This window comes from Ammospiza nelsoni, chromosome 4 (genome assembly GCF_027579445.1).
Source record: "Ammospiza nelsoni isolate bAmmNel1 chromosome 4, bAmmNel1.pri, whole genome shotgun sequence".
Taxonomy (NCBI): domain Eukaryota; kingdom Metazoa; phylum Chordata; class Aves; order Passeriformes; family Passerellidae; genus Ammospiza; species Ammospiza nelsoni.
In genome coordinates this window covers 30,375,013-30,390,108 of record NC_080636.1, presented here as the reverse complement: position 1 = coordinate 30,390,108, position 15,096 = coordinate 30,375,013, and the positions used below count along the sequence as shown (strand labels likewise).

At 40.9% G+C, this 15,096-nt stretch overlaps 1 protein-coding gene across 1 annotated transcript; it reads left to right on the top strand.

Annotated features, from left to right (window-relative positions):
- The first annotated feature begins 6,163 nt into the window (after positions 1–6,163).
- LOC132072478 (general transcription factor IIE subunit 1-like) lies at positions 6,164–13,794 on the top strand. The gene is made up of 5 exons (XM_059470831.1): positions 6,164–6,218; positions 9,660–10,272; positions 11,553–11,754; positions 12,288–12,514; positions 12,904–13,794. Exons 2-5 carry the CDS (start codon positions 9,825–9,827, stop codon positions 13,296–13,298), a joined length of 1,272 nt encoding a protein of 423 aa, XP_059326814.1. The 5' UTR covers positions 6,164–6,218; positions 9,660–9,824; the 3' UTR covers positions 13,299–13,794.
- The last annotated feature ends 1,302 nt before the right edge of the window (positions 13,795–15,096 follow it).

Here is a 15,096-nt window from a genome sequence, read left to right as displayed (position 1 = left end):
TATCACCTGTTTCTGAGTGCACACCTCAACCTGCCAGGGGATTGTTAGGATTTATGTGGAATGAAGTTGTGTAACATCCATAATCAAATTACTACCTAATTTAAAAATCAGTTTACTTGCTTAATTAGTCTTGTCCCACTTTAGCATATGTAGAACAAGGCAGTGTAGACTAGTAACAGTTAAGTAATGTCCCTTGTGCAAGACAATCCACATTTCCACACTGGAAATTGCTTTACAAGGACAGCTAAATTCCATGGATGTCTGTCCAGAGCCTGAATGCCTATGCTACTATTGACTAAAATAAACAAAGATATTTAAAAGCAAAACCCCCAACAACTGTCTTACTGTGTCTGCCCTTATATACAAAAAGTGATGAATGTGATTGTTTATTGATTTAACCTTCACCTATCAAGTCTGAAAGTTTTCTCAAGCCAGACAACAAGTGTAACTTGCTTTTGTTACAGATAGACATACCTATTTTTAAATCAGTTCATTGCCCTCCCCCTACTGCTCCTGCTCTAGGCACAGTGACCATTTCACTGAAGAAATGTTTGCAGCTACTTCAATGTTGGGATTTTGTTTAGCTGCCTTTTATTTTACATAGGAAGATACAATGGCAGTGGGTGTGGTTTTTCATATTAATTTGCTGCACACATAGTTGAGATCCCTCACAAACACTGAGGGAGTGGTCTGATTACTTTTTCTTAGGTTTTTTTTTCCCCAGGTCAAGTAACCATCCATATATATTTTTCTCTACAAGTTTACATAAGAGATTTATGTAGCTTTCCTAATTCAGTTGTGAAAAACAAAATTGTTGCAAAAAAGGTCAATATGTGAGCAACAAGAAAATTATGCTTAATTTTTGACTATTACTGCATAGCCTAGTTCTAGAAAAACCACCTTCAGTCTTGGCTTCTAGCAGATTTACTGTTTATGTAAATACAAAGAGTTAATCCAGTTTACTATAAACTGAATTAAATAAGGTGTTACAGAAGAGACCAAGCTGTTTGGATGCTGTCATTTAAATGGAAAAAAAAAAATAAGTCAATTTGAAAAGAAAATTTTTCACCTTTACTGTTTTAGGAAACCATGCAGTGAAGTCCCATACCATTTCAGAAGAAAAAAGAATGTCATCTCCCATGTTAAAAAGCAAAATTTTGGCAGGAGAAGGCAGGAATTTGAATCTTAATCAAAATCAAGCAGTAGTTCTGGGACACACATGCAAGTGAATTTGCTTTAGAGTCAATTACAAGTCAAGGCTTTGCTGTGAAGCAAAACTCCAGAGCAGGGCCCATAGATGTCCTGGCAAATACCTGCAAGGAAAGCGGCAAGAGAAAATAAAAGATTCTCAGTGGAGTGAGCAGGCATGATGGAGAGTGGATGGACAAGCAGCAGGTGAGAGCTTCAGGCAGACTCCACAACTAACAATTAAATACTCCTTCCTCCAAGCACAAGCTCATGTCCTGCTTTCACACAGCAGCTCTTTGGGCTACAGGTGCAAGGGGGAAAATGCAAAGAAAAATCTGGATTTCACCTCAGTGGCTGGCAGCAGCAGCTTATGGCAAGATCGTACTTATGGCATGGATCATCAGATGAACTCCTGCTTTTGGAGGGCCAGAACTGTTAGTGAGAAGGGCACACCCAAGCTCTCTGAGCAGTAAAAACCTCTCATCCTTTGGACCAGAAGAACAAGATGAGCCAGGAGTAATGCTCAATCAAAGAACTGGCACAAGCCACAGTTTGCCTTGGGAAGAAAACTGCAGATATTTATAATGCATTTTGTAAGAAGCTGGCTTTGACAGTTAAGAGAGTCTGAAAACTGAACCTACCAGTTGGCCAAAGGCTGTGATCTAGAACCAAGCAGACCATGTGGTTTTTCCCTTGAGCTCTGCCTACCAGTTTTTCAGACCATTGTAACATGGCAGAATCAAAGATTTTAAAGGTCCTTTGTAACTATGTCTGCTCCCACACAGTTCCATATGGGAGAGGACAATAATTAAAAAGGAGCTAGCCTGTTTACATACCAAGAAGCACTATACTTAGGACATTTCTGATCTACATGGATCAGAATTACATAAATTGTATATGGGACAATCTCAGTCTAATCTGTTTTGACAAGTTTGTTCTCCTAGCTCAAGGGTTACACATGAGCAATAGAAGGATCCCAGTAGTGAGACTGCCTATGCTGGAGATTCTGCATTTAAGGTAACTCCAGTCTTTGCTTAATGTTTTGTGCTATTAGTCTTGTCTTTTAAACTTGCTAAGTTTTCTCTATTTGGCAGATACAAAGTGTAGGGAAAAAAAAAAAACATTCCAAGGTTTTTTCCTCTTTATATTTCAGTGAAAATGGGTCATCTCAGTAAGAAAGATTTTTTTTTTGTCTGCACTAAAAAGGATTAGATCCCAAGCACTGAGTTGTAGCAAAGCGTTGCCATCATGTTTTTAAAGCGGAACTTTAATTCAGGTACCTGGATTAGACATAGCCTAATATTTGGATTAGACATAGTCTTTTCTCAGGCTACACCTACCATCTGAATTGCACCAGTATTTAAACCTTTGAGTAGTTACATATTATTTGCATCTGCTTAGTTTCCAAAATGCTACATTTACATTTCTGCAGGAGGTGTACATGCACCATCCCCTGAGAGCTGGAAACAGTTCTTTTAAGACAGCCATATCCAGCTCCATGAACCTTCATGCCTTCTGTGGGAACCAGGTGGGAAAAAGAAGTAAATGTGACTGGATGGAAAGGAGAAAACAGGGAAGGGGGGGAAAAAGTGAAAGGAGCAGGAGCTAGTCAGAAAATGTCAGAGGAAAGAGAAGTAAAACAGCACAAGAAGACAGACAATAGTGGCAGGCTATGAAGATCTAGCAACTGCAGTATGCTCCTCTACTGACCCTTCCTTTGCTGTCAGCTGAATCCCCAACCAAAATGTGCCTCCTCATCTGCAGCAACTGCTGTTACCATATATTTTCAAATTATGCTGAGAGACAGTAGATCTAAATTGATTCTTTAAGAAAAGAATATTGAAATCAAAAATACCTATTATCTCAAGCAACTGTTCTTCAGATTTAAAATCAAGATAAGTTACATTAGAAGTATACTCAGGCTGTGAAGTGGCCAGAAGCATAGAAGCCATTCATTCCCCTTTCTTTTTGAATCAGATACACTCTCTTAGTATGATCCCAAAATTCCCTTTGCAGAGATCCCTTCTTTTGCTCACTGCACACGATGGGCTGCATTCCTGTGAAGAATGAGAACTACATAACAAAGGAAAAACCTGTTCCAGTTTTCAAGACATCTCTCTTACAAGAGAAGGGATGATGTTACAGACCAGACACATCTCAGTACACAATGAGTCCACTAAACTCTCACCCAGCTCTGCCAGGTGCTGCCCAGGCAGTAGGTTGTGGTGTCTAGCTGGTACCCAGTCTGTGATACCAGGGGTTGTATTTTGGAAGTACTGATCACAAAGGCAATTAAGACAGTGGGAGCTATGCTGCAATTATATAAAGTACTGTAAAGTGAATCCTAATTTTTTTACATCTCACTTAAGTCTCTCAAAACTATCCAGCAGTCTTGATTTCAAACTCTGTACATCAGAGCTCCATATGTAACACAGGCAAAATATTCCCTTACTTTTCTCATTATCAGGAAGATAAACTAATGCAAAAAGCCTAAAGCTGTCAGAGAAAGTTGATTTAGTTTGATTCCAGCAAGTCTTCAAGGATCATGGAAGGGAAAGCACCATAGGGAAACTGATAAAAAAATGCATCACTTCAGTGCAAGGTTTGTTTGGTTCACAAAATAAGCAGGGCTCAGAGCATGCTGAACATAGACACCCCCATGCTGGCTGAGGCATTGCCTTTGTGAAAGGGCCAGCACAGGGAAAAACAGGAGATATGACTGTGTGATTAAGAGCCCTGTAAGCACAGGGCAGCAGGTTACATACAATCACTTACTATGATTCTGGTGTTTTCTTATTTTGTAGTGTCTGAGCTAGACAGGTCAAGATTTTAATTGATGAGAATGAAAGACACAGCAGACTGTCTGTGAGAGAGAGACTATAAAAGAACTTGACACAGATCCCATTTACTCCAGGTGTGCACCACAACCTCCCACCATGCCAAGTGCACCAGCCTCTGCTCTGCCAATGGGTCAAGCATACCACATTTGCTTTGTGAAGATCTTCCCTACACCTTTGCCCTCCAAAGCAGCAACCCACTAATTTTCTCCTCCAACCTCTCATCAGACTCTATATTTATTTCTCCCTCCTGAGGCTGCTCAGTTGATTATCAGCCTCCTTCCTAAGTAGCCTGCAAGTGCAGTGCATGCCCATATCATTCCAGATAAACATCCCAGCCACCCAAATGGGTTTGAAAGGAAGCCAAGTGACTTTGCCTATCCCTGTCTCAAGCTCCCACTTTCAATAATGTCTGTGTTACACAATATCACAACAACATACCAGCACAAATCCTGCTTCCCACGGCCCAGGTGCCAGTGCTACCTGCAGTCTGAAACACCTTCTTGGTTTTTTTAATAAATACCACATTTTTTTTTTTTCTGCTTGGCTCTGAGAGTGCAGAGCTGGGCCAGCACCTCTGTCTGCTGCATGGGGGTTAGCTGTCCTTGCCAAAGGAGTTGTCAGCCACAGCATGACAGGTGACAGCTGTTTCCTGTTTCTGAAAGCAGTGTTACCAGCCACATCATCCCTCTCCTTAATTTAGAAAGCTGTTTTGTTGTCATCTGGTTGTACACTTCCACATGCAGGCTGAGGGCTGTAACAGGAATAACAGCACGACACCCACAGGAATTGTTTATTGTAAACATTTCCCACAGACTAAACCCAACAGGTAGCAGCAAGCAGTCCTGCTCCCCTGCATTTTCTGCTGTAACATGACAACAAAGGAGCATGCTCAAGAACCACTATATGGAATGAGGTTCAATGTTACCTTGTGGACATTCTATGTTTGCAGTTGAAGATTCATGCCAAATATAGTTTTCAGCTCTGAGTACCTGCCAAGTGGATTCTTAGAAATGGGAAAACAAAGAGCACTAGCAGAATTTTTCTCAGCATATGGGATGAAACCAATCTCTGTTACTATAAATGACAAAGCAAGACCAGAGCTAATATCAGGGATTTTTTTTAATAGTCACTTCTTCTTGCAGTTTCTAAAAAGCACTCTCAAACCCCTAAAGTTTTTGAATCTAAATTCCTGGTTACAACGCTAAATATGAGGGATTATTTTTCTGGTATCCACCAGTTCTCAGAGGCACTACCTTCTGTAGTGACATTTACAGATGCCAGTCCCACAATCTGTCCTATGCAGACAAACACCCACACCTTGAGTCCTCAGTGGACCCACGTGCCTGGCAAGTCAGAGAGTCAGAAATGCAGCAACAAACAGCAGTAACAAAAGCACAATACATGCTGCAACAGGTACAGTGGAGCTGTAAGTCACTACAAAACACCAGCCTCCACTGTGTGTGTAAAAAAAAGTTCTGAAAGAGGCACAGATTTGAGATGAAATGTGATGATTGCAATCCTAATAGAATTCAGTATTTTAACTCTGTACTGTACAAGGTCTAGCAGCCTTATGTCAACATTGTTTTTAAACAAAGATATCTAATCCATAAAATGGTATCCATAACTTTGTCTTCTAGAAAGGTACAGTGAAAAATTGTTTTTTCTTTCCTTTTGAAGACATAAACCACCTAAAAGGATTACTAAGTAAAAATATGGGAACTAGTAACCATTCCAGTTTTTCCTTTAACATACTAAGATTTCTAGTTGGGTTTGGTTCTGAAAGCTTCTAAACAAATTATGTAAATTACCTATCCTAAGTACTTGGTTCACAACAACAACAAAAGGAGTTAATGATTATGTTACTTTTAGTCTTCTAAAGTTATGCTAATGAAAACACTAATCAGAAATTGCAGTCACATTTTCAGTCCTTGCCTGTTGTAGGTGGATTGCATGGAGCAATAAGATTTATAGCTTTATCATGACACAACATATATAAGGCTGAACTCAGTTGCTAATGAAATGTGATTTGGGGACTCTTGCACCAGCTGGGTGATGATTAGGGCTTATCACAGATAGGTCTAGGAAAAGGCTGGGAAATACTTAAGCTTGTTTTGCAGTTGCTTTGAGCTCTTAGGAAAGGAGCAATTTCTCTACAACATCAGCCTGAGGTTTTCTGCCCATACAAGAGAGGTAATGATAATGTTTTTAACTGATTTGCAAGTAGTAGGATTATATGAAGTCTGGCAAAATCCTATCAAATCTTTCTGGCTTAGTGCCTTTTAAAGTGTGAGATGGGTACTTTGTCTTCTCAGACAGCTCAAAAAAATGTTAATTAAGCAACTGGCTTCAGAGAAACCTTGCAAAACTTGCTCTATATGATGCCTCTTGACTTGAAATTCTGCTTCTAATAGTTGCCTGCTGGCATAACAAGCAACTCTGCATAAGTTTCCCACAGCAAAAAGAGCATCCTAAATGTAGTTTCTGATTATGGGAATAGCTCCATATAAACTATAAATAGCTGGGTCACTCAAACATCTAAGTTATTGAATATTTTTTAAAATAAATGTTTTAAGAAGATAGCTCCTACCCTCATAAAAATAAATACTTTAAAAGCAGAGGAAGTTAAAAGTTAAACTCTGATTTCTAGAATATCTTATCTATACATTATATCAGCTAGGGGAAAAAAGGCAGGAAATAATCTATGTGAGTAGTAGAATATTTGTCTCCTTAACACAGACTGTAGCTCAGCTGCAGAGCAGAATTCTGTTTAAAGCCCTTCTGACTTCAGAGGGCTACACACTTCCTACTCCTTTCCTTGGTAAGGGTGGTCTCCAGCTCCTCTCAAAAGAGAACTGATGCCTGTCAACTGAAAATTACATAATAAGTTTTTAAAATAAGTAGTTTTCATGAACTGTGAGATTTCAAATTGGGTGATTAAATGATTGAGAGGTTTTTCAGAGTGGATTGGAGAAACAAAACATCAAACATAGCAGAGCACAGTAGAAAAAGCTTCCCCCTGTTTTTATTTGAAGTAATTTTTATTATAAAATACACTCAAATTTGATTTTGTAGCCTAAAAGAAAGATTTCTTGAGGGGGTTGGTTTTTTTTTCCATGAATGTCTCTTATTCAGGTCAAGTTCAGTCATTTTTGTAAAAGAAAGCCATTTCCTTTTCTATTGAACCAAAGGCTTGAATATTTAAATTTTCCCTGCAAATGGACAGTGAGTTCTATCGATTTGTTTTTGAAAAAAGCTGCTCACTTGAATCCCAGAATGTGTTCATGATACTGAAAGTATGTGTTTAGTTATGGCAGGGGGCAAGGTTAGGCTCTGTTGTATGATTGTGGTGGGGTTTCCTGGAGATGGTGGAGTTTCTGTGTGTTTGGTTGGGTTTTTTTTTCCCATGACTATTTTACATGGTTGTAAGACTGTACCTGACAAGCTTTCAACATCAAAGTGCTCAGAAACACTTCAGAGTAGTGCTTGCTTTAGAGATGCAAGTACAGAGAGCTAGCCTGAGCTAAGGAGTCATCCAGAGAGTTGCTAGGTCAGCAAACTGCTTACAGTTCAGGTGCTACTTCTTACCTAGTGATGTTACCTACTCATCACACTCCCTCTGAAATAATTTCATTCTGTATATGACTTAGGGTAAGAAAAGGAGTCAGGAGAGCTGTACCTAATACAAGTCCTTTAAGTGCCAGCATTCTGCTGACATACTAGCCAAGAACTAGATGAAGAAACAGTTTTGTTCTTTTTGTTTAATACTGCCACAATCCAACTGGAGGTCATATGACACAAACCCACACAGAGGGCACCCCCCGGCCTTTTCTGAGATGCACCCCAGACCAATGCATGTGAGCAGTAACATCCCAATACAGATGCTGGGGCTGCCCTTGGTGCTCCTCAGCAGGGCTGGGCTGGGTTACAGAATTCCATTGCTGGCTTTCCTTTGGGCCTGTACTGGAGGCTACAGTGCCACCATTCTGTGGACTTTGCCCAGTGTGGAAGGACAGGGCTCAGTGCTCTCCAGAGCACTTCCCTGAGGAAACTCAGAGCCATGCTACTCTTCTCTGGAACTGGCTGAGGACACTGTCTATCCTTTCCTTACTGCTAACTATAAAGCACTGCACAGAAAAAAAGTTCAAAATTAGGCCGGAAAGAAGAAGAGACAGAAGCATAAATTATAATATTTTTCTGTGGATTAAATAGGTTAAGCCCCTTTTGAGGATGAGGGCAAACGAGAAGTGAAAGAGTAACACAAAAGTAATAATAACAACAAAAAGAACAACTTTTTAAAGTGCTTATTCATGAAGGCTTTTGTCAAAAAGCACAGAAATGCTGCTCTTAGTCTGAGAAAGATTGCCAAGGAACAGACTGATGTTGCCAAAGCTTCACTCCTTACTGCTGTTAACTTTAACTCTCTTGGAACAGAAAAATTTAGGTTAGGAGGAGGATCTGGAGGCCACCTGGTCCCTTTCTCATGGCAAAATTACTCTCAAAGCCAAGTCAGTCTGCTTTGGCTCTTGTCCTGTTGGAGTACAGAGACTCAACCTCTTTCCTGGACAGCCCATTCCAGTGTTCCCTCACTTTTCCTGTAGGAAATGTAGGTCAACATGGTGCTATCACCTTCAGGCTTTCCAGACTCAGACCAGCAGGTTTCCATTGTCTTTGCTTTCCATAACGCGTACCCTGTGAAGTGCAAATGTAATCACAGCCCAAGTACTAGGCTAGTGCAAGTGGTTCCATTTGTTTAACTAGGATTTCTGATAAAGGTTCCCTGGAAGCTCTGATAGCAATATGCAGTTACCTGGGCTGCAGCTTTACCACCCTCTGCAGTGGGTGCCAGGGCTGGATGTAGTGTGCCATAATGTGCCATCCTCTACCCTCACAGCTCCTGACCCAGTGGCTACAGCTGCACTCTGCCCGAGCATTGCATGGCTCCCTGCAAAACCAGCTGGTAGAGGCAGCAGTGTCAAATACTACTGTAGGATTTTAACATGCCTCAAAGAAAGGAATTGACATTTGGCTTTGTTGAAACACATCTTAATTTTTTTCTTCTCCCTCCTAACAAATAAGAAACCATTATGACAGTTGGACTGATTAAAATTAGTTACATTCTCCTTAATGAGATTAGGAATATGGCCAGAAGTCCTACTTCTAGATGAGAAGAGCACTAAGGGATAAAATGTGCTGACTACCCTGTGCCGAGGGCCAGATAACTTGGAGCATCCTGTGCCCCAGCTTTGCAAAATCTTTGCAAAAGAAAAAATATCACAAGGAGCATGTGAACAGGTGCTCAAATACCTGCTGTGGCTTTGCCACTAAGGCAGATACAGTTTCAACTAAGATTTCTTGTCCTGAGCTTTATTTTTGAAGGCTTTACTTTCACTTCTGCTCTGGCTGGCTGTGAATGCAAACAGGCAGACCTAGACATGCAAGTTAAATGTGCTGTCTTCTGGGAGGATTATGAACATTCTGTAACACATTTTTCTAGATATCCTCTTTTTACACATTTTTTTACACAAAGATGATTTTTACACAAGGGGACATAAATATTTCAGCGGTAAGCATTTTATTTTAAGATTAGATAATTTCTGATACCTATTAATATCTTCCCTATCCCCAATGCAGGTTAAGGATTTTATATTCCTCTGTTCAGTGAAGACTTGCCAAAGTGCAGCACAGCAAATGACATGTTTTTACACCTGGCTGTGAGGGCTACGAAGGGTTTGCTGCAGCTCACCTCCCTTCTCTTTGTTGTACAGCACTTCTCCACTGGCAGTGGCTCAGCTCCTGATGGAGGAGCACTGCGTTCCCAGCGAGGTGCCGGCAGCCCTGAAGCGCCTGGCCAAATGCACAGTGCGGGGTTTCTATGGTGTGGAGTGCTCCCTGGCCCTGGACGTGCTGATCCGCTACCCCTGTGTGAAGGAGGAGGACCTGTTACAGCTGCTCAAGTACGAGCGCAAGCAGCTGCGCACGGCCCTCAACACGCTCAGGGCGGACAAGCTGGTGAAGCTGCGGGTGCGAGCTGAAACGGGGCCCAACGGCAAGAGCACCAGGCACAACTACTACTACATCAACTACAAGGTGCTGGTGGATGTGGTAAAATACAAACTGGATCATGTACGCCGCAAAATAGAAGCAGAAGAGCGGGATTCAACAACCAGATCCTCTTTTAAATGTCCATCTTGCTCTAGCACGTACACAGACCTTGAAGTCAATCAGCTCTTTGATGCATTTACAGGTGTGTTACTTATATTGTTTATTTGCTGTTATCTTAAAGAATAACCCTGATAGCACAACTGTTTCCAAAGTGAAACTGTTTCCAAAGTGAACTTTGCAATAAAAGCACATTTGTTAGAATGTGCTTCTTGTTTGCTGGTGAACGAGGGCCTGAAACAGGGGATGCTGGGAGGTGAGGGAGAGAAATGCTGCCTCTGTAGAACATGCCAAAAAAAGGAAGAATAATCTTGAATATACGAGCTGGGGTTGAGAATCAGATTCCAGGCCTCAGCTTTGCTTTGAACCTGGTTGAGTAATCTTAACTAATGCATGTCTTGTGAGTCTCACTTCCTCATATGGAAATACGAACACAGCACTGTCTTTACTCTGCTTTGAATCTTAGTTAATCCATTTGTGTGGTCAGTCCTTCTGACTGACAAGTTGGACAAGATGGGTAAAACCGTTTGCAGTCACCTACTGTAATAAGCATCTTGCAGCTCAGTGGCACCAGAGCAGAGTTATTCTCCTGGGCTGGAAAGTTCAGGCTCCTCACAGGTCAACATGACACATCCACCCACAGCAGAAGTGGTGTCAGAGCTTGTGGATTTTGCTTCTCTAAAATCAAAATAACTAAATAGAATATTATTTCAAAATGAGTCAATATGGCATCATGTGCAATACATTACTCAGAGTACAGTACTGTGCTGACATCAGGGTCATGGGATCTGCAAAGGATGCCAGAGCCAGGCAGAATGAGCCTTATATATGACTAACCTGAAATGCCAACAGTGAAATTTGTGTCCTGCCACTTGGCAAAATCATCCCTTTCTTTCTAAATGGAGGGGCTCTGTTGAGTTACTGAAATGCAAATATTGAAGCTGGTGATATATTTTCACAGAATAAACTTGAAGTTTTGTTTGTTTTCCTGAAGACATAAATATGGGTTTTAGCATATGCCTTGACTACGACACAACTAAAACCAGATACTACTTATGCTTGAAAATGTCTTCTGTTACATTAAGAACTAAGATGAGGCTAGAGAAGAAAAAAATAAACTGATGATAGTACATGTCTATCCAGCTTAAATTTCTCTCCCAAGACATTTCTCACTTGCATAACAAGTGTATAATACCAGTCTGTCTCAACTTTGTCTGTAGAATCACATTCCCCTAGTTAATGTGAACAAATGGATAAAGCCAGAATGTCTGCATAGATGTCCAGGCTGCAGGCTGCTTACCAACATCCTGCTGATCTTTTTGCATTCTATGAACATGAGAATTCCCACTTTGGAAAATGTTGCAGAGACTTTTCGCTGCACTTACTGCAACACAGAGGTAGAGGAAGATGGCTCGGCATTTCCGAAGCACGACGCTCGAACGCTGCTGGCCAAGTTCAACGAGCAGATCGAGCCTCTCTTTGTGCTGCTGCGTGAGACCGAAGAGATTGTGTTGCCCTATCACTTGCTGGAGCCTCAGCCAACAGAAATACCAGAATTATCAGAAAGGTATGAACACCACCCTAGAACTTCTGATCAATGCAAATCCCCCCAACAACTTACCAGTTGTAAAATCTTTGAAATACTGAACTTGCAGCCTATGTACTCCATTCTGCTTTGTTCAGTACAGTCAGCTGTTTAATGAAGAAATCTGTAATATTTAAGGCATCCTAAATTATTGCTATACCTTTTTAAATCTTTGATGCATTTTTTAAAGTCATTTATTCACCAGATTACTCCTTCAGCTAATGTTCATAGCCCTTCCTATAAGAAAGTAATATTTCTCTATCAGTGTGCTTCATCCAGAGATGCACTACTGAAGAGACCTTGCAAAAATCAACGGTTCAGAACCATTTACCTCTGAGAGGCAAAAGGGAATGTAAATTATTAGAGCACTTGTTAAAGCTAGCCTGCTAACAAAACATGGTTTTGAGGGTTGCTTGTTTGTGATTGTTGATCAGGTTTTTTTAAATGGGAACTGGGGTGGGGGGAAGGGGTTGTTGTCGGAATTCTACCTCTTCAAAATGTGACACCTCATTCAGCTTTGATCCAAAGCTGGGCTCAAGTGTGCTGGAATCCTGCAGCCGCCCTGAAAAATGGGCACACAGAAGTTCTGCTTTCGGCCTTGCATACACCCAAAATTTAACTATTGATGTCCAAGACTCAAAGCAAGAGAAGAAAAGAAGAGAAAAAGCAACTCAAAAGCAACCTATCTGGTTGTCACAGAGCACTGTGGAAGGAGTAGCAACAGCCACCATCAATAGTGTTGGTAAGTTTAGTGAATTCACCAATTAATTCTGCAGCCTTAGTATAAATACAGCTTTCCCACTGAAAATCTAGTGAGCTTGGTTTAGAAGATAGTGTTTCAGTTCTGTGTTAGTGGTTATCAGACCTTAGTTTCCAAAATCTAGTTTTAAGACTGACTGACATTATATTCCTAAAGCCAGAGATCAGATGTGTCCTAAAACTTCTGGCGTTAGCCACGCAGTAATTAAGTGATAATTTTTACAGTGGAAAGCTCTCAGAAACGTCTGTTATTTTCAAGAGAATTCTAGTGTGGGTAAAAAAGATCCAGAGTAGAAAAAAATAATCTATGTAGGATGCCTATGGGGTAACTGTAAACACTTGATCCCTCTAACACTAAGTGTTGTTTATTAGGAGTAAATGCTTCTGAAGAAACTGAAGAAAATGTTAAAGAAACTGTCCCTGATAATGAAATCATCAAGAGTCTTCTGATCTATGAATCCAAGCCATCATCTAGCACAGACCAGGCTCCTATTGTCAAAAGCAAACTGCATGGATCACACAGTGATAGCAGTGAGTTTGAAGAGGATGCCAAGCACACAAGAGGAGCAGGAATGAAAGTAGCAGGCAGCAACTTTGAACAAGAGGAGGAACAGGAAACTCTGGATCCTATTTTAATGGTAGCTGGCCAGCCCTACTCATATGGCCAAGTTAGTGAAAACCCAGAGCTTGTGTCTCTCATGACAAATGAAGAGAGAGACACTTACATAAAAATAGGACAGGAAATGTTCCAGTCTGTCTTTGAGTAACTACTACTGTAAGAATATCCAACCTTGTACAGAATGGATGAAGGCTTCTGACTTATGTTCTTCAAAGTTTACCACTGAAGGGTTTTGTTTGAACTTGCTCTTAAGCAAGATGGTAATCCTGTAGTAGGTAACTACAGTTCAAATATGATCACTGCAGCCACAGCAAGTGTTGTTTGTTGTTGTAATGCTTACACTTTGTGGATGATGTTATTAGTTTTGGAGCATGAATCATTTCAGGATACATTTGGATCTGATTAAAATAACATTTGAAAAGTAGTGATGCAATCTATAATAAGAAATAAATTATTCCACCTCTCTCCCAGAAGTAACAGTTACTTCCAGTAGTGAAAATGAGTCCAAATCCAGTATGAGTTGGTTTCATTCCATATGTGTGTTCCACTGGTTAGGTCACTCACAGTACAACAGTGAAGGACAGGTGTCACACAGCAACCTCCTTGTAAGGGAAGAGTTGTTCCTAAATTGCATTAGCAATAGATGAGAAGCAACTCTGGCATCTGAACTTTCATACTAAGAATAATTTTTCCAATTCTTTTTACTCAGGGCACTACAGTTCTGTCTTGAACTGTGCAAGGGGCACTGGACAGTAAAATATAGCATTTCACTTTGGTCCAGATGGGTAAGGGAGCAAGGAATGTATCAAGCACAAGACTCTGCTTCTCCCATCTCACTCCCATACTCTCCAGTGTTCTTTTTAAGCAAGAAACAAATTCTGCTTGAAATGAACTACAAAAGTAGGGCTGGCATCAGGCATAAGTGAGAGTTCAACTTCATCAGGAGTTCTACTTCTTGAGCAGGCGATAATGAAAGTAGACTAGAAGGGCACAAAGTGAAACACAGGAAGTTCTCTCTGAATGATAGGAAACACTTCACTGTAAGGATGACAAACACTGGTACAGGTTGCCCAGAGAGGTGGTAGTCTCCCAAAAGGAAGATACTCAAAAGTCACCTGGGCAAACAGCTCTGAGTGGCCCTGCTGGCACAAGATGACCTTGAGAGGTCCCTGCTGACCATTCTGTGATGAAACAGTAGAGAGTAGGTATGACCAAAGAAATACCATTTCAATGCATTTTTCATGTATCCATACTGTTGGTTCTGACAGGTAATTTTCTGTTCAGTAGCTGGTGTGGGGCTGTTTTGAACCTGTGGGAAGTAAGTGTTGATACCTTAGAGCTGTTTCCCTTATTGCTGAGCAGCACTTGCACAGAGTCCAGACTGCTTATCACCCTGTGCCCACAGCCAGGAGGCTGGGGATGCACAGTTAGGAGGGCATGAGCATATAGAGCCCAAAGAAGAAGGAACAGGGGACAGTTGGAGTAATGGCATTTGTCTTCCCAAGTCCTTGTTTTCCTGGAAGTGGCTTAATGCCTGCTTGCCATTTTGCTTTGTTTGCATGTGTAGCTTTTGCTTTACCTATTAATCCTTCTTTCAACTATGAACTTGTTTTCACTCTTCTACTTCTCTCTCTGAGCCCACTGGTTGGGGAGTGAGCAACCAGCTGCCTGGTGCTCAGTTGTTGGCTGGGGTTAAATCCATCATTCCAGCACAAGAATTCAGGAATGGGGGGTGCTTAGGTTCTTTCTTAAGCTTAGAACTTAATGATTCAACGTATAAACTAGCCTTATTGAGCTGCACACAATCTCACTCTACTTTATAGCAAATGTCCTCTTTTAGGTCTGAGTGATTCTTGTGCTTAATTAGTAATTAGAAGTTTGATTGTTTCCGTGTTGCAGCTTTGCCGTTGTCGCAACATATTTCCTTGGTCCTCAAAATGGTTAAC